This window comes from Hetaerina americana, unplaced genomic scaffold (genome assembly GCF_022747635.1).
Source record: "Hetaerina americana unplaced genomic scaffold, ioHetAmer1.1.p SCAF_8, whole genome shotgun sequence".
Taxonomy (NCBI): Eukaryota; Metazoa; Arthropoda; class Insecta; order Odonata; family Calopterygidae; genus Hetaerina; species Hetaerina americana.
In genome coordinates this window covers 12,010,301-12,029,279 of record NW_027287427.1, presented here as the reverse complement: position 1 = coordinate 12,029,279, position 18,979 = coordinate 12,010,301, and the positions used below count along the sequence as shown (strand labels likewise).

Genomic DNA, 18,979 nt, shown 5'->3' with positions numbered 1-18,979 from the left:
TGGAGTGAAGCACTTGTATATGATTTTCGTGCTCGGTACTCATACCAGAGGCTAATATATCATTTTCAGTTTCCTTCGCCTGAAGTTTCAACGAGCTCCTAATGGAAGGGCATTGCTTCCCTTGAGAATGTTGAATAGCATTCTGTAAATACTGCGTTTGAGTATTTAACTGACATTGAGAAGAAGATTCTCGCGGTTTTTCATTAACAGTTTGATTGCGAACTGATTGGCGTTGCATTATTCGCTGAAACGAAAACACTAACTCAACAAGCTTCAACCGTTTCAACGATTAAAATTCACAAATTTGAATCAACGCGTATGGTATAATACCCAGAATTCCTAACAATCCTCGTCCGAAGAAAAGACTATCGAATTGCGCACCTACACCTTCAGGCGGCAATTCAAAATTTCACAGCATAATTATCTATAACATTATGACATTCCCCCAGTACCAAGCCGTTGTAACTCGTTTATATATTTCAACACAGGTGAATGCAAATAAAACTACCGTTACTATAAAAGTTTATATTTTTAAATCTCAGTAGTCACATTCGTGGCGAATGCTTAGATTCAATCAATGAGCACACAGTGAAGTTTCTGGGTTCACAATTGTGACCTTGAAGCAAGATGTCAACGTTAAGTATAGGTTTCAAGATGATTGAACGGAAAATGTATAACAATAAATACAATGATTTAATACAATGACAGAACTCAACATTAAAATTCACTTTACGAGTAATTCACTGGGGATTAGAATGCTTAGCATTCAAGTAATGAACCGTTTAGGTCTCCGATTCTAATGAACCATATCCCATTTGCCTTGGATAACATTTCCAGAAAGCGCTAAAATTAATATTTTCATTTCTCTCAACATAAAGGTTAGAACAGAAGTGGTATCAAGTAATGTACAAAAATGGCAACAGCAACAACTTCTATTTCCAACATTAAGTCACCAAATAAATGTACATCACTCACCATTGCCACATAACTGGTTGCTAACAAACATAAATTCTGAAATAAATACTTTTGATTTATAATTAAAACTTATAGTCAAATACTTCAAAAAAAATTTAGAACAATAACCTTATTTGAAGCAACACAAGGGCAGGTAAAATATATTTACATCCCAATTAAATTCTTATTTGAATTAATAAAATGCATTGATTATATGCTCGGCATAGAACATTTGAACTTTTTCATTGCTTATTGAACTTCATGAGTTGCACAAACATCACCACATGCAAACGTATGTTCACTCCTGGCAGTGATAATACACTTCTGAATAATAATTAGGAAGTCACTGGTATTCAACTAACAAAATCTGCTTCATGGAAGCTATGATGATATAAAATAAGCCAGTCATGTTTTAGCAAACTTAGAATCACCCTCCACCAAACTCACTACTAATACATCAATTTCACTTCAAAACGTTTGTGATCCAAAGTCTGAAAAGCTAAATAAAGGTGTACTAATTTTGCAACTCCTGAAAGCCATAGCTAGTAATACCCACAAAGTCGAGAGGCATTCTTAAACATTAACTAAGGCATGAAATACATTAAAACCTCTTTCCATGAAATAAACAAGAACTAACATCAATGTAAATGATTTCTTAATAATAAAGATTAGCCTTCCGTAACATAACAATTATCGACAAAAGGCAAATAATATTTTCATTACATGTTAGTTGTTCCACCAAACTTAAGATCAGTCTTTTCAAGTCCTACAAAAAATACACTCGCTAGTACAAATAACATTCTCAATCATTGGTAAACAATTTACCAATATGTGTATCGAACAAAAACAGTAACTTCTGGCTTAATGAAGTACCTATTGACACAGCAAAAATTTCCATATTTAGGTTCTAAGAAATGATTTAAAACCTGGCAATGATGTATTTGAGCAATTTTGTTTGAATTCCAAAATGATTTGGAAACCAGTCGGAATATTTCTGAATCATATTTGGGAGTTTCCATGACACTCATTAACCCAATACAGAATGTGTGAAACATCACAATAACAAAGACAATCAGAATCAAACAATACAAACATCCAATCTGAGGCTTGAGTTAAAATGGCTATAAATTTGACATTTTAAAAGCTATTATATCACAGGATAAACCTATCAAATCACAATTATCCCAAAAGCAAACTGCCTTCAAAAAGAACCCCAATACAAGTGACTAGAGACTAAAATTTCCCATTTTGTAAAAACGAAAAGTAGAAAATGGAAAATATAGTAGGAAATGTGAAGAAAGGGAATGCTGCATAAGTAACCTGTAGAGATTAAAAATGAATTCCAAAGGTAAAGATTGAGACTTTGAATAATCACCAATACCACACTTTTCAGCAAGTTCAAAATGTTTCGATAGTTAAATGTTGATTATACCGATAAAATTACCAAATATTACAAGAAATTGAATATCCTGCAGAATATAACTTTGAATACAATGGTATTTTTTTGTTCCTACGGCTCACACAGAAGCAATTTGCACTTTAGGACAAAATAAGAGTTACCAATGTAGGAATCGGGCAAGTATATTTCAAAAATACATTTAACTTGCTGAATGAAGAGAAAAAATATAGAAATACCTCAAATTTCCTTTGACGTGCATAACTTGAACAGGAAGTGTAAAACGCTTCATTTGAAACTTTTAATGTCAAATAAGATGATGGAAGGTTCAAATATTAGAGTGACATTAAGATAAAACAGAATGGGAAACACCTCATCCAAAACTGATAGACAAATTTTCAACCATTAGAGGTGTTCAGCTCGACGCAAATCGTCGCAAGTTGGGTAAGGATCATTTCAAAATACGACGTTAAACAAAGAAGACAGAAGAAAGAAGACCAGCTTGATTGGGAATCAATCTATCCATCACTCTTATGAAGGCCGCTATTGAAATATCAACCGTTAGATTTGTAAGATCATGCTGATGTACACGGCATACACACATATAAACACTCATTCTTCATAAATACTTACACAGTAGTTTAAGGTACAATAACACTTGACTCACTTAAGTTTCTATAAATGAATTTTTAAAATGGCCCACTGTTCAAAACAATACGGAAAACCTTCCAACAAAATCAATAATAGTAATGTTACCTTCTATTTACAGCACTCGTTCCACGCAGTCTGAGGTATTTACAATTAGCATTCGATCTATTATTTGAAATTTGATCAATTTGACCTGGCATTTTCTACTAAAGGTGTCGGTATGTCAATTGTATGAGACTCATTGCCAAATATCAACCGTAACCGTTTCATTGGGGGCCTGATAATAACAGGTTCTTTCCCGTAAGAATAACATTGTAAACCCCCTTCATTGCGTTCGACCCTTGAGTTTTCAACACAATTTTCACCTGATTCTGCCTCCTCTAATCCCCTGGAGGAAACAAAATCGTGACCTGTTCTGCGACGTTTTTTTTCTTTGTGCCTTTTTTTCCGGCGGACACCACTTCTGTGACTTACAGTTTCTTCCTCCCCATCAAAATTTTCATTCCCCACACCCTCGACACGTAACACTTCGTACTCAGGTTCCTGCACAAGGCTACTGTCTTCACTCAGACTGTTTCCAGATTCTATAACTTCATCAAGAACAGGACTCCTTTTCATTCTAAGGGTAAGTTTGACTGATCTCACACCATTCCTTTTTTCTGGAGTTACACATGCATAACCATTCACAACAGGGGTGGGATTCACTTCTCCAACCGGCAGGGGTATATTGCTAGAAGGAACGGCAGTTTTATCTACGTAACTATCCCAACTATTGCTTACATTGCCACCACTAACTCCTTCATCCACCTTAACACTTCCTCGGGATCTCCGCAATAGTTTCGGTTCATCAAACTCAATTCCATCCTCCTCCTCGAACTCGTAGACATCCTTAGGGCCACCGTTAGATCTTTCCGAAGGCACGCTTGCACTTTTCTGCGATCTTCCGTCATTGCCACCCTCCCGACAATCCCCATTATCTGTGCCAGTGCCACTTAGACCCTTTCGTAATAAAACACCCCTTGCCCTACGAGAACTTGCTCTCCTCAAATGATAATCCCAACGTTTTTGAATGTTTCCATTGACTGTCACTCTAGAAGGAAAATTTTTCAATACTTTATCTTGAGGCACAGCAAATGGCTTTGATTTTCTAACACCAAGTCTGGGAGTTGCGAAAGTTTCACGTAAACATTCAGTTTCTCTTTCCACTTCACGCATCTTTTCGCCTGACACTCTCCCATTGGAATCCACGCGGCACTGTACCAACGGCACACGCACGTCTATCAATCTTTCCTCCGCACCATCATTACTGCCAGATCTGCTGGAAACAGATAGGCAATCACTGACACACTCTTCAGGCTCTACGCTCTGTAACAATTTATTATCTTTACACAAATCCACAACAGGTTCAATTAGCTGCCTATGGCTCCTTAACGTAATCCCACTACTGCTGCACAATAAACCTGTAGGTGTTGCAGTACTTGTATTGCCACTTTCAAAACCCCCACTAGAACTTGTAACTAAAGAACCACCACCCCTGCTTCCTGGCTCTGTGGCCTCACCAGCCCCACCCTTGCCGGAAGCTTCGCTCACTGACTCCCGATCACTTGCACTGCTTCTTGAATCGTCCGACACTACACCTTTGGATGCCGAGACATCTTCAGGAAGTGAAGAAGAAGATGAGAGTATTGACGCAGGAAGAGGCGTTATGTCGCCACAGGTCACCGTCCTCTCTTCTCTCTGCCGAAGTCCCCTGAGATACCTTGACTGCCTGTTACCTTCCAGAGCTTCCCCTCGTCGCCTCGACGAGACTCGATCTTTCGGCGAAGAAGTTTCCTTCTGATTGCCAATATCAGGCGCTGCAGCACTTTTTTCACATGATTTTGGAGACGCACTCTCGCGAAACTCAGGAAATTTACACCCCTGGGCAATCAACAACTCTGCATCATACTTCGTAAGGCCTTTCTGCCGAAGTTCTTTGACACTTAACGCCGTCGAGGAACTCTCACTTTCATTAACTTTATCAACTCTTTCGTCCACTTTCTGACTACCACGATGTTTGGTGCGGCTCAGTCGATTATCCGTTTCTCGAAGCTTATACCCAGAACATTGTTCTTCATTTTTCGTTTTATCCTTGGCGAAGGCACCTGTCCCCCTCCTAAAAATAACAAATGACGTCGTTAGAAGTGGCCTAGTATGCTTAATTGGATGAATGAAAAATGCAGTAAAAATTAAATTTTTCACTATTATAAAGACTGGCATGCAAATATTGGGATGAAGAAATCAGACATTCCTGTGCTCCCAAAGAGCAACTTAGTGAAATTAATGTCTTCCAAACCTTTCACATGTTTCACACTCGCAGTAACAATTTCCATCGCCAAAGAAGTCTTCTCCATAAAAGCACGTTATCTCCTCCCCAGCTTCAATATCTCTTAACACTTTGACGCAAGCTGTGTCTCTTCCCGTGGCAACAAACTGTCAAAGAAAAAATTAGAATATCTCAGTATCCGATGGATTCGGGAAAATTAGTCACTAAGCACTTTGCACTGCCTACCTTGCAGTTGGCTCTACAATCGTGATTGATATACGCTGCCGGACCAAGCCATAACTGAGCACAATTCTTCCTGCAGCTAAACATGACGGAAAAGTCATTTTTCCCGGGGTGCAAAAGAAGGCCTTCCTCCTCTTCCGTTAATTCCGCAATACACCCAACCAGGAAAGATATTTTTTCATTCTTGTGCCTATTTTACAATTAATGATGATTTATTGTTACTTGAATTACTGATGTATACTTAAAATGGATACCCAATATACATTAAAACAAAATATTCTCACCACTTTCTCGTCGCACAAATTTTAGCTCCTTTTTGACCTTCCAGCGAATACCGGTAACATGGCTCGATTACGAATCCCGAATTCTTGTCAAAAACTCTCAAGTACCTGTATATCTGAAATGGCATTCCACCAAAATAAATTATAAAACATTTGGTAAAACATGGCTAAATACTAGGATTGACACTTAACAAAGTAACAATGTTTTACTAGTATGACTATAATGCACAATGTCTTCTAAAGTTGACTCACATGTTCTTTGAAACTTTGCTGTTGCTGCTTACTCTTGGTCAGGTAGAACGTCCACATCCATTCCCCTGAGGTGTATTGCTTGAAGGTTTTCTCATAATTCTGATACTTAACAAAATCCTCCACAATAGCTTTCAGTTCGTCCTTATTAGCTTTTAGGGGTCTGAACCTGAAGAAAAAGATACATTTTATGTCAATGACAAAAAAGGCACACAATTCAATTAAGGTTTACTTAATAAAATATTTACCGAATATTCATTTTGTGTGTGACAAACCCTAAATACGGGTCCAAGACTAGAGAGGTGGCAAGATCGTCATTTTCTGACAGCTCTTTCGGAGTCATGCCAGTGGGCTGCATCTTGTGAATAATGTGACGAGGCACCGGCTCCACCACCATCCTGCTATTTTACTACAAATCGTTAAGAGAAGAATTATGTCTAAGAGGCTTTGATCTTCGATCAACTTGGAAAAACTCAAACGACGACTAAATATAACCGTCTAAATAAATAATTTCAATTAACACCAATGCAAAGGTAAATACCCCCACAGACACAAGGAGTCAGTTATCAAAGTCGCCCACAACCATGTCTCGGATTATTGAAGTACGCGTAGGACCAGAGCAACATGGCGACTGGCCCTACCCACTATATCCTTTACCCTGATTTTCGACACTTCAACAAAGATAAGTTGTCATTCAATCCTTCCGTTACGTAGCGTAATTATGGTCAATTACATTTCAAAAACTTATTCAATAAAATGCGGAAACTACACCCAGGTGTTAATAGGAAACGCTGCCAAACTACGACATAACCAAGGGCATGATGTTTCGTCTACATGCCTACAGATAGCCTACATTCCGAAAAAAAACACTTTAGCTCGATTGCATTCTTACCAGATGTCCTCAGACGTAACGGTATTGAAAACAATACGCCTATCAGCTCCCCATTAGTACGTCTTACGAATAAATATTGCAGAACATCATTCTATTTTCTTCCAAGTCTGTCTACTTTCATCTGACGCTCCGAGTCAATCAAGGCAAGTGACCGCATCACCACGTAACGGTATATCAGCTGATTTTAAAATGGTCTTTTCATTTTTACGAGGAAATTAAATCCCTTCAATACTCTTTCATAAAATATAAATAATCGAAAATAGCTAATAAGAACTCAAAGTACTTTTAGGCAAAAAACATTTGTCCAATGCATTGTACGCTCTATTTCTTTCTGCGCGGAAGAATATCTTGGTTAAGCGTAACTAAAGTGATCACAGCCATTCATTCGGGAAGGTAATATTATTCGTAATCTATGTGTACGAATGAGTAGGGTGGAAATTGAAGGGATGTTCAAATCTTGAAGGGCGTACTGCAAATTCTGAGGGACAACCAGTAGTATGATTATTTTAATGATTGTAGTTCAAGAATTACAACTTTTTAATAATATTTAAAATTTGTAACAACTTTTTATTGCCGGAAAAAGTGAAAACGTAAAGTATTTCAAAATGAGTTGATCAGACTCTAAAGTAAAGAATTTTATGTACACTTATTTTAAATGGAAGCATTGTATCAATTTTCTATTTGAAAGGAAATAATATAATTATCCTTGTGTTCTTTATATCTTGCTTTCAATAAGTAATCCCTAGCTAGGTCACTTTGGAACAGCGCATAATTTGACGCTGCGTATTGACTAGACAAAAGTAGTTCTGTTGACTTGCTGATTATCTCAATTTTATATTCGTGAAACCCGCAACTTAAAAAATTACACACGTTCCTGTACTCAAATGCATGCTCTGTATTGATTGAATAAGAATTCGTCTGCTCACTGTCATCATTTGAGGGAATGGATTCAAAGTAACCACATAACTCGGGTGCATTTTCGTTTAACCAACAGTTCAAGTTAGTTTTTGAACTGACATCCTTCAACGCATTCTCGTGAAGTTCATTTGGTGTCATTGTTGACATTCTGCGGCACTGGCCGTTAAATTCTCCCTGGTGCTTAACTTTTCCTTGCTTCGCCGAAGGCCAAGTTTTGAATGAAGATAGCAGACGCTGAACCATTCGAGGGCCATAATTTGACAAGATTCCACTTGTCACCCTCTTATTTTCACATTTTGACGTTTTATATTCAAAATTACTCTCTGCTTTATCACATTTTCTTGATGGTATCCGATTGCTATCGTTACCTGCAAATAGTTCCAACTTGTGGCTATTTAGAACAAAATGGTAAACAGGCTGAATTTGTCGTACGTCAAAATCTTTAGTTACCCACTTCTTTTTTGTGTCTTTATTTGGAAGGGGTAATTGGTGGGCCTTGGTGCCAGAGAAATTATGCCAAGTATATGGAATATCAGAAAATGAATACTGGGAATAAAAGGAACTCTTTTCAGATCTGTAGAGAGTGTATGATGATGACCAATCAACCTTGGATCCCTGTAGAATTTGCTCAGGAGTTCAAAAAACCTTGAAAGAAAAAAATAACGATATGACTTCAAATTGAAAATTAAGTGCCTCGTTGGTATCTTATTTACTGAACACCAAAATTTATTGGATACTTATGACGTTGTAAGCAAAAACGAGAATTTATTTAAAAAAACATGGAAACTTAAAAAATGAGGGAGAATAGTTATTTATATTGCTGAAAATATAAGTTTATTGCTAAATATATTGATCTCAAGAATTAGATATTTTAATATTTACTCATATTTATTTGCATGCTTGAGTCTCAAGTAGTGCCAGGTTTTGTGAAGGCGATATATTGCTGGGCTCTGCAAGCCACTTAGTATGCTTTGGCTGGATTGGAAATTTTGGAGTTGGTAGCATTTAATTGCTGTGTTGATGAAGCGAGCTACAAGCCTTGCCCTTATCTGCGAAATAAAAATTTATTGTTAAACCTTTTATTGCTGTTTTTTAAAGCTTCTCGTTGAAGTTTCTTAAAAGTATTTGAACCACACAAAAAATAATGTATTAATGAGCAGGTTATAGGAGTAAGTAATGGACCTGCTGAGTCAGTATATTCAAAGGAAAATCATCCTTCATTCAGAGAGAATTTTTCCCTGGGTTTTTACATTAATCCTACCTCCTTTCCTGTGTTTTCATCAACCTCATATGTTAGTCTGGAGAGAATTAAATCTACATTTGGCACAGAATACTCTTTTTTATTTTAAATCCAGGACCAGAGAATAATGACCACCTAAAAAAATGTAGGAAAGGAGATAAAGTATATTCACCTAAATGATATCCTAGGCATTTGATGACTTGTTGATAACAGGTGTATAGTAAAGCATATTACCAAAAACTAATTACAGTAATCAACTCAAAGGTTGACTGGGCCGATGAGGGTATAGACCATCTCATACTGGTACCATTAAAGTCACACAGCATTGGTTAAGCTGAGAGTACTCATAGGTGTCACCTGAAAGTGAACCTGGTCCGTAGGTCGGAGCTCTACCCACTGAGCTGCCTTGCCCCTAGCATAATACAACATGGATTAATAATTCTAGGGGATCGAGATGGTGCAGGGACTAATGTACTGGCTTCCCACCCTCAGGGCCCGGGTTCAAATCCTGACGGTGTTGAATATTTTTCAGAGGTATCTCAATCCCTACTTGAGGTGCTTTGTGGAGGGCACTTTGAGTGAGTACGCCGTCCGTCAGATGGGATAGTAAGCTGCGGACCCCTTGGTGCCTTTTGTAAAGAGTAGGCTATTGCCGACACTGGGTTTCTCTCCACCTTTCATCCTTTCCTGTCCATCCCCTATGGTGCAAATGACCTCAGCTGTCGGTCGCCTCCCCTAAATACTACTACTACTACTACATAAACAATTCCAGGAACAGCAAAGTAGTAGGTAGCTTGTCTCCCTAAATAGATGGCAATGAGTATGACTATTTGCTAATGATAACAGAAGTAAACCATAATATCACAAGGTTAAGTGACAAGTCTGCATGGTTTTCTGAGCAATTTTGTTCATAGGATATAGGAAACAGCAGGACAACTGCATGCAATCATTCTTTCCCATCAGCATATTCTCAGTAGTACACCAATTACATATGAATAATCCAATGCCTCAACATTGTGAAACTTGTGGAATTCAAAAAAATTTGCTAATATCATCCTTTGTCGATATTGCTGATAAGTTTAGGAGCATGGCCAGGCTCATCACACATGTGAAGATACATAAAGATTTCACATTGGTGATGAAACCGGTGGTACATAAATAAAGTTGGGCGAAACCAAGAATTTTTTTCAAATCACTCATGACTTATTAAGTTACCACTTTTGCCCTTACACTAGTGCTGTCAAAATTCAGGTGCTGAGGTCTAAAGTGCACCTTAATTTATGTCTAGGCATTACTACTACTCTGAGAGAAAGCAGAACTCTGTTGCCATATTGTGTAGTGGGATCTTTCACTCTCACATGAAATTTCAATTTTATTCATGAATTCAGTCGATGGGTACATGTAATGCTTTTTTTGATTAAAAGTTCTTCTAAAATTAGCAGTTTTAAAATCAAATGTAGATGAACCAAAAATGAAAATCCTCTCGGAGATGATTGTTAATCCATCACAGATATTCTTAAATGGAATCTCTAGCATAGGAAAGGGTGATGAGAGAAAAAAATTGTGAAAAATAAAAAGATTTTCTTTTATTTCTTTAAAGCAACAGCTTTTATTTCAAATCCCAATAGGATTGTTGTAGTAGGGCTGATGTATTGAGCACTATGGTGATACAACTATATTTGCCCATAACATTATAAACATTTTTTTCCCCTTTCACAGAAAAGTTTGAGCACATTTTGTGTTTAATCACCATTAACAATGAGATTATAAAATTGGTTGATGATCAGAATTAAAAAATTTCCTCAAATAGCAGGTTCACCATTTTGTTAGGTTTTGAACCTACAAAAATGTTGCAACAAACATTATGAAGGAAACAGGGTAAACCTACAGGCACCTCAGGGAAGGTAGTTGGTAAAATTAGAGAAGTTCTGGTGTGGCAGAAAATGCTACTTTTTAATCATCTAATTCACTAAACATAGTGACAGCATCACTTATTCCTATTCCTTATTCTTATTCCTTACTCCTACAGCATCACTTAATAGGAATAAGTGATGCTGGGATTAAATGAATGCATCCATTTCCTCAATAAATAATTTTTTCCCCCTATGCAGTTTAATGAGCTTCTTTCATCTGAAGGTGGAACACATAATGATGAGAGCCTGTTTAAATGGACACTTGTGAAATTAATTATTTAGCTGTGGGAATGGATTGAGAGCCATTTAATCCAACCAGCAGCGGAGGCCCTTGGGAAAGTTCACCAGCCAGTGACATTGGTGACATTGGTTCACCAGCCAGTGACAGTGCCAGTGGTCAATTTTTAAAAATCCATATATTTATAGGAGATAAAGAAAATCCTCTGACTGAAGTTATGGTTTGGTACAAAGTTTGACAATTATCAAATGGCTTTTGACTTAGCAGTAGTTAAATAAGGGTATGATATTTGTACCAATCAAATATTCAAATGGAGCTGGGCAAAATTTTTTCGCACATTACTTCTGACTTTAAGTAACCAATTTAATTATGAGAATACAATGAGTTTGACAAGGAATCACATGTTATCATCCTTCAAAATACTTACAATCTGGGGTTTGACCAATGATAGAAACACTAGCATTGTGGGAAAGGGTAAGAGAAGAGACAAAGTTGAGATACAGTGGTTTGCTGACAAGCTCTTCCCTCCCAAGAAATTAATTATTAGCTTAAAAAATATGCCCTCTAAAACAATTTTCCAACCCTTGAGTAAGGTGAAAGGATATTATTCTTTAAGAGATTGATAAGAGTTCTGTACCATTTACTAGTATTTATAAATTTAACCTGCAAGCTGCTACCACAATATGTTATTTTATTTACTCCCCTTTACTAAAAAGACATTATATTATATATTCTATGAACTAGTGGCTGGCTAGCTACAGGTCCACTAAACCTTGCAATTATTTTCCTTGGTAACCTACCTCATCATAGATTGCAATTTTAAATATCAATCCATTATGGTCAAAATTATGTACTGATTGAAAATATTGATGCCAATTGTCCATTAATTTTCAATGAAACTATGGATGGATAAAGGATTCATTTCTCTTTGTGTCTTTACTATCAAAGTGTAAATGAAGTCATCATTTAAGATCAACTTAATGGCCATTCTTACATTACGTAATGTTTTTGAGCCAATTTTGACACCTTCCTTCCTCCATGACATATATAATATCAAATGAACTACTACATCAAGTACTTCAACACACCCACTCATTTTTTATTTCCATTTGTTATTCAAAACAGATTAATTAGTATTACCAGTTACCTAGTTTACTACAAGTTCTGTAAATAGAACAAAATTTTAATTTCCTAATTGGGGTCACCATTTGCACCTATTTTTATTGATGGGACTATTTTGCAACACTGCATAACATTCTGAAAATATGTTTATAGTTTCTGTCATCAAAATAGTGCGCTATCTATTAAATATGAAAAAATATAATAACTGCATAAGCCAGAGGTGTTTTGCATGTTTTACCAAGGATTTTTCCGACTGAGGAGATCTAATGTTTTCAAAAATAATACCTGGCCTTATGCAGGGTGCAAGGGCTGTCACTTTCTAATGAGTAGGTGTTTATGTATGACCCCAGTCTCATAAGGAATGAATACCATTTTTCCTGATCAAGCTGTCAAAGTTTTTTAGCTCCATGAAATAAATCAACTTACTGCTTTTGTTTCCCCTTTTATCACCTCAGAGGATACAAGGCAAGCTACCCTATGAGAAAATGCAGCAAAAGCTCCAAAGCAAGTTGTTCCTTTTTGCCATGTTGTCATTGGATGTAAAAAGCACTTTTCTATTAGATGTGACTTCATCTGAGCTAAAATTCCAAGCTCTGACACTGGAATCTGAAAATAAAACATCCTAACGTTAGTGAAAACAAACATTTTACTTACATATTATTAGTGAACCTTACAAATTCACACATGACTGACTGAGCAGCATATTGTGGGCACCAAATTGATTCACAGTGCCAATTAAATGGAAAATAAACCCAGAAAAACACCTACTTGTGAAAAAGCAAATGATTGGAATAATTGATACTTAAAAAGACAATGCAATATGTGTGTTAGCCATAATCTTAGAGCTGAGCCACCTGAAACCATCAGATGTTCTTCAAATGAGGCATTTTGATGGGGATTATACTTTTAAAAATCACATATACTACACAATTTATACAACTGCATTACTAAAAGCAAGCCACACCCACATGGTGTTACATATACATACTTTAGAAATTAGAGAAAATTGATCTGACTGTTGCCAAACTAATCGCTCAGCAGTTATGCAAAAAATACTATTGTAATTGGACATTTGATACTCATTATTTTTTTCAGATACTAATAATGGCTTCACTATTCAACTCCCCATGTGAACTCATCCCAATGAAGCCAAATGATCATACAGAATAATATTTCAAAAACATTAAGAAGCATTCTAATGTTGCAATACATAATAGGAACCTGAGTCATTATTACAGCATTTTCCTGGTAGCTAGTTTTTTCATAGTGCCAAATTGCCTAGTGCAAACAACCCCTGTTTTAGCGTTTAGGGTAACTATCTCTCTCCAGAGTGCATCATGACCAGGTGTCTCTCCTCTCAATGGAGGAATCCTGGCACTTTTGGATTCTCATGCAGGAAGGTCTTTTTTCTGTAACTTCTTAGTCTGCTAAATGATATGCCAAGACAGAAGAAGCTGTATTCATCCAGTGCAGCCATAGTCAAATGTTAACCAAACATTATGGATTTTTTAAAGAAAACATACCATCAACATTTCTTAAACAAATTCTTCCCTTGTAAATGAGCCCATTGAAACTCTCCCTTCCCTGTTTTGCTAAATTCTTGAGTGGCTCTGCACAGAGGTTATCTACCCCCTCAGCCTTCTTCAATTTTAATTTCATTGAATTCCTTTGTTATCTTATTCAATCATTTTTGGTCCTAAGCTATTCTTATCAACATAAATATTTCCTTTCTATATCGAAACTCATGGGGCAATTATAGGTAAAAATCAAAATGCCTATTTAGTATATATTTTCTTTATTTATTCCTTCATCTTCTCAGAACTCTTCTTCTACTGCATGACAGAGTAGCTATAATAGGTTCAAAAACATATTGAGGATTGGTTAATTTCAAACTCCTTGAGTTCTTTAAGTGAATATTTTGATAATTTAACCCTTTGTATCTCTGATAGTGGAATAGAATTTCCTGTTTTACATCCTGACTTCAACCTCCTGCATAGTGGGCCCATTTCACTGCCTCTATAAACTCTCAACATCCTTACACTTCCCTTTTCATCATGTTTCCTTTTTCCAATTAATTTATTATCTCAGTTTGTCATTCAGTTCTTTAAAATTTTTTCTCCCAGTTCGAATTTTTCCATTTCCTTCCTCCATCCATCTTCCTAATCATATCTTCTGTAATCCATGGTTTCCCTAGCCCTTTTTCTATTTAGCATTCTTCTTGTTTTATTTACTACTTCCTTCATTCTTTGTTTGAGATACCCTTCCCTTTCTCATTTTCTTTAATTTAACATTTCACTAACGAGTACTAAATTTTTATCCGAATTAGCATCTCCTCCCAGGAAGATGTGTGAGTTGATCAGGCCATTTCTAAATCTATGCCTAACCATATTATGGTATAACTGAATTGTCCATGTATATCCTAGCATGCTCCATTTATAATTGCATCTATTGTTAAATCAGGTGTTAGTTGTTTTTAAGAAATTTCACCTGCAATATAGCTATAGTTTTCTCCCTGCAGTCAATTCTTTCTCCTAAATCATACACTATCCTTCCTCACTCCAGTTCTCCCTTCACCTATCACCACATTCCAACTTCCAAACCATGACCCAGTGGTTTCTTCCAGGTGCCTCAACAATCATATCATTCAACTGATCATATGCACTATTTACTAATTCCCCTCAATTACTCCTGGTTGGCATGTACACCTGAATTATGGCTAGAATGGCTGAGCCCGCTCTTTTTCTATTGATGATATTCTTTCATCCACTTGTTCCACATTCAGTACCCTTCCTCCCAGTTTCCTATTATCTTTAGCAATATTGAATCACTCACTTGCTCTATAGAGACTACGCTTATTTCTAAATTTTTGTTCAATGCTATGCCCACCCCTCTCTGCCATACATTTCTCTGTAACTACAGCTCCAAAAGTCCCAGCCATCTTTCCATCTCACCTCTCATAGGCTTAATAGGTCTACATTTCCTCTTGACATCTCTCTCTCTCGATATTTTCCAGCTTACCTCCCCCTCAGCATCGTCCTAACAGTCCAAGTATTTTTATGGTGATGTTCCTGTTGTTCCCTCTTCCTTCTCATTCTTTTATACAAAACTCAAAATTACCTACAAAGAGGAGTTGATATTGGAAGAGGCAGAGAATCTACATCAGGGCTGCCACTAGATTACTTACTCCCCTCATATTTCATGAAATTCCACAAAAAGACCCTACTTTTACAAAAGCTCATAATGGCATAAGTTTTCATGATCTCAGAGATAGTATTGCCTGTGTGTGGTACCTGTCTTGCTGTTGTCAACTTCCTGCTCTCTTTAATCTCTGCTCTTCTGAGTGCTGGTCACAATTAAGTAAAATATAATCATATATTCAGTATGATATAATTATATATGATCATGGAGGTCAAATATGCCACCACAAATGTCTTTCTTTAGCACCATGCCCTGCATTGGGCTTTCCACGAGTCACATTTGTGAATTGGACTGACCAGCCCAGGAGGGAGGGGTTATTCCTGTCCTTTCTTACCTCCTCCTGTAATGCTTCATGTAAACCCATCAGTATGTTGCACATCATTGTGATCATATTTATAGGAATGTATCTTAATTTTTATCCTCACTGCAATACCACTGGACATATACAGCGAGAAATCAACATTCTTGGAGAGAGCATTTACCCTTTCAGGTATTCATATATTTTGGACCTGCTCATACTGAGCCATTAACAGCAATATAAAATTATGATAAGAATGCAAGCTATGCTGACATGGTCATATTTTTGGCTCTATTAAATAATAGCTATTCTAGAGAAATTTAGAGCTGTTAGAAAAGAAGGGAAAGAGAAAAGGGAAATGCTTATGGTGCACTGTAATCCACCAACAAGTGACAAAAAGTTAGTGCCTCTAATCCTCACAAAGTAAAATCAACAGCAGCAGCAAAGAAGAGGACCAAACTAGTTTGAATAGGGACTTGGAATATTAGGATGGTGTTTAGGACAAGGAAATTTGAAAATATAGAGATGAGGAGAGGAAATATAGATATTTTAGGGCTGTGTGAGGTGAGATGGAAGGTTGTGGGGATTGCTGGAGCGATAGGCTTAGAGTGATATGCACACGAGGGAAAGAGAGCCACAGAGGTTAGGCAGCAGTGTTGAATGAAAAGGTAGGAAGAAGAGTAAGAAATATTGGGAGGATAAGTGATGTAATGTTATTAGTAGAATTAAAAGTTAAACTTACAGCCTTGGTCATTATTCAGGTCTGCAGGCCAATAATTAAACACACGGAGGAAGACATAGGTTGGGGAATAAATTACAGAAAACAATTGCTGGTTTTCCTGGGAGGAAACATTTGTCAGATATAGGAAATTATAATGTTGTGGTGGAGAAGGAGAGAGATGGGACTGAGGTAGCAAATTACAGTTTATGAACAAGGAATGCCCATGGCAGAAAGAAATAGAGTTCTGCAGGAGACAGTGTTTAGCCATATCTATCACACTGGTTTAAACACCACATTGAACAAAGGTACACATAAAAAATTCCCAGAGATTCACATAAATATCAATTAGACTACGTTGTGGTTAGGTTCAGCTTTAGGAGCAGCATGATTAATATGCACAGTTTTGTGGGAGAGGATACAGACTGAGATCATAATTTAGTACTAATGAAGTATGGTGTCTGATCATAAGGATAAAACAGGTAACATGGTTGACGAAATGGAATATAGAAGCATTAACTGGAATGATAAGAAAGTTAGAAAAATGAATTGATGACAAAAAAGGGATGCTGAAATCTGTAAAAGAAATTATAAGAAAAGTAAGTAAAAAAAACAACAGAAAACCATGGATTATAGATTATATGATTAGAAAGATAGATAAGAGTAGGAAAATGAAGAGTGTAAACTAAGATAGGTAAAAGAGAGTAGAAGGAAATTAATATCAAACTAAGGAGGGCAACCATTGGTTCATCATTTTTGCCATATTTGTGTCCTCTGCTTGGGCTCTGATTGCTTCTGATTGGCAAATGCTTATGTTCTCTCTCCTTCTCCTTGCTGTGTTTGTTTTCTGAAGCCTAGGTTTTCACGCTTGGCTGAGGGCATATTCAGTATCTCGGTTGAGGCTTTTTCCTTAAAGACGAATTTCTATCACCTCTTTTATCAGATGGTTCCAGTTGCCATTTGCTTTGGTAATAAGCTTAGTGTTGTCAAAAAGAATCCAATCTTGGTGAGGCTGTGCAACACAATGACTGATTTTTCAGGGTAGCTCAGTCCAATGCACAATGACAAATATACACACATTTTTAGTGTGAAAAACTAGAGTCAAAAATTGTAGATTCTAGTGTGAAAAACTATTTTTAAAAAAGATAAATTAAAATTTAAAAAACTCTCTGAAGCCATATTTCAGTTGCCTCAGCCATCTCCATCAGAGTAACTGATGGGAAGATTAGGAGAAGAGGGAATATTGGAAGGGATTAAACATTTCCAACAGATTCAGGAGGCCTGGGGAATATGTTATGAGTGATTGGTTGTTGAGAAAACAGGAGATAAAGGTGTTAGCTAATGGGAAAGGTTTAATTAGGGAAGTTGGAAGGATTTAAATAGCAAAATGTAAGCTTATTCGCAGGTTCCTAATAGAATTGGTGTGGCTGTTGATTGAATCAAGGAAATAATAGGTACTTTGTAGCAATTATCAACACTTTTGCCATAGGTAGCTGGGATCAAGGAAATAATTGATACTTTTTAGCAATAATGAAAACTTTTGCCATTGGTAGCTGCATGTCTGGGAACAAGGAGGGAGGCAGATTGGGAGGATGGGTTACAGGCTGCTCTTTGATAATATTGAGGGGTATGGTGGGGTGGAATTGAGGGGTATTGGCCATTATGAAAAGCTGGGCAGATTTTGCGTAGTAGGAGATAAAGGACATTTATTGAAAAGCAGGAAAAAGTTAGAAGAGATGGGAGATATTTAAGAAGATGCTATTACAGAAGGGAGTAAGTGACAAGAATGGAGCAGGTTTTGCATCCACCATGATTGCATGGAGTCAGAAGTATTTTGAGGATTATAGTTTAATTTTGAATTTTAAAAATCTAGACTAATATTCACAATTTTAGAATAAAAATATCTGGGCATATTTTATATATTAATGTCCCTGCAATAAAAGTACATATGCAAAGCGCTAAGCACCAAATTTCAACGGGAATCTGGAGGCAGAGCTTTCACATCAGAGTATTTACTTATGCAATCCAAAGTATTAATAAGCTTTGATACCTGTGAATGAATAGAATGGTAGCAATTGCCTCCATAGAGTTGATATTTATGCTTATCCCACTACTCCTCATAAAGGACTAAATACATTATTGATATAAAAGTGGTGATTGAAAACTTATTGTATATAATGTGACCTGGAGGAAAAGATCTCTGTCAATCATGGTGAGCTGTTGAGCAAGTGTTGCTGAATTGAAATCCCATGCTGTAAGTTTAACATGTAGTCGAAGTAATTTCCTGGTTTTCATCAGAGCAGCTCTTCCTCTAATAGGCTTGCAGTCCTCTAGGCCAATGTTTTTATGATTTTGGGTTCTTAATT

The 18,979-nt window shown here is 36.7% G+C and overlaps 1 protein-coding gene across 1 annotated transcript; it reads right to left on the bottom strand.

Annotated features, from left to right (window-relative positions):
* Positions 1 to 542: 542 nt before the first annotated feature.
* Hmt4-20 (Histone methyltransferase 4-20) lies at positions 543 to 7,094 on the bottom strand. The gene is made up of 7 exons (XM_071596499.1): positions 6,969 to 7,094; positions 6,325 to 6,485; positions 6,080 to 6,245; positions 5,831 to 5,943; positions 5,550 to 5,736; positions 5,334 to 5,470; positions 543 to 5,153 (listed from the first exon to the last, which is right to left on the bottom strand). Exons 2-7 carry the CDS (start codon positions 6,471 to 6,473, stop codon positions 3,182 to 3,184), a joined length of 2,724 nt encoding a protein of 907 aa, XP_071452600.1. The 5' UTR covers positions 6,474 to 6,485; positions 6,969 to 7,094; the 3' UTR covers positions 543 to 3,181.
* Positions 7,095 to 18,979: the final 11,885 nt, after the last annotated feature.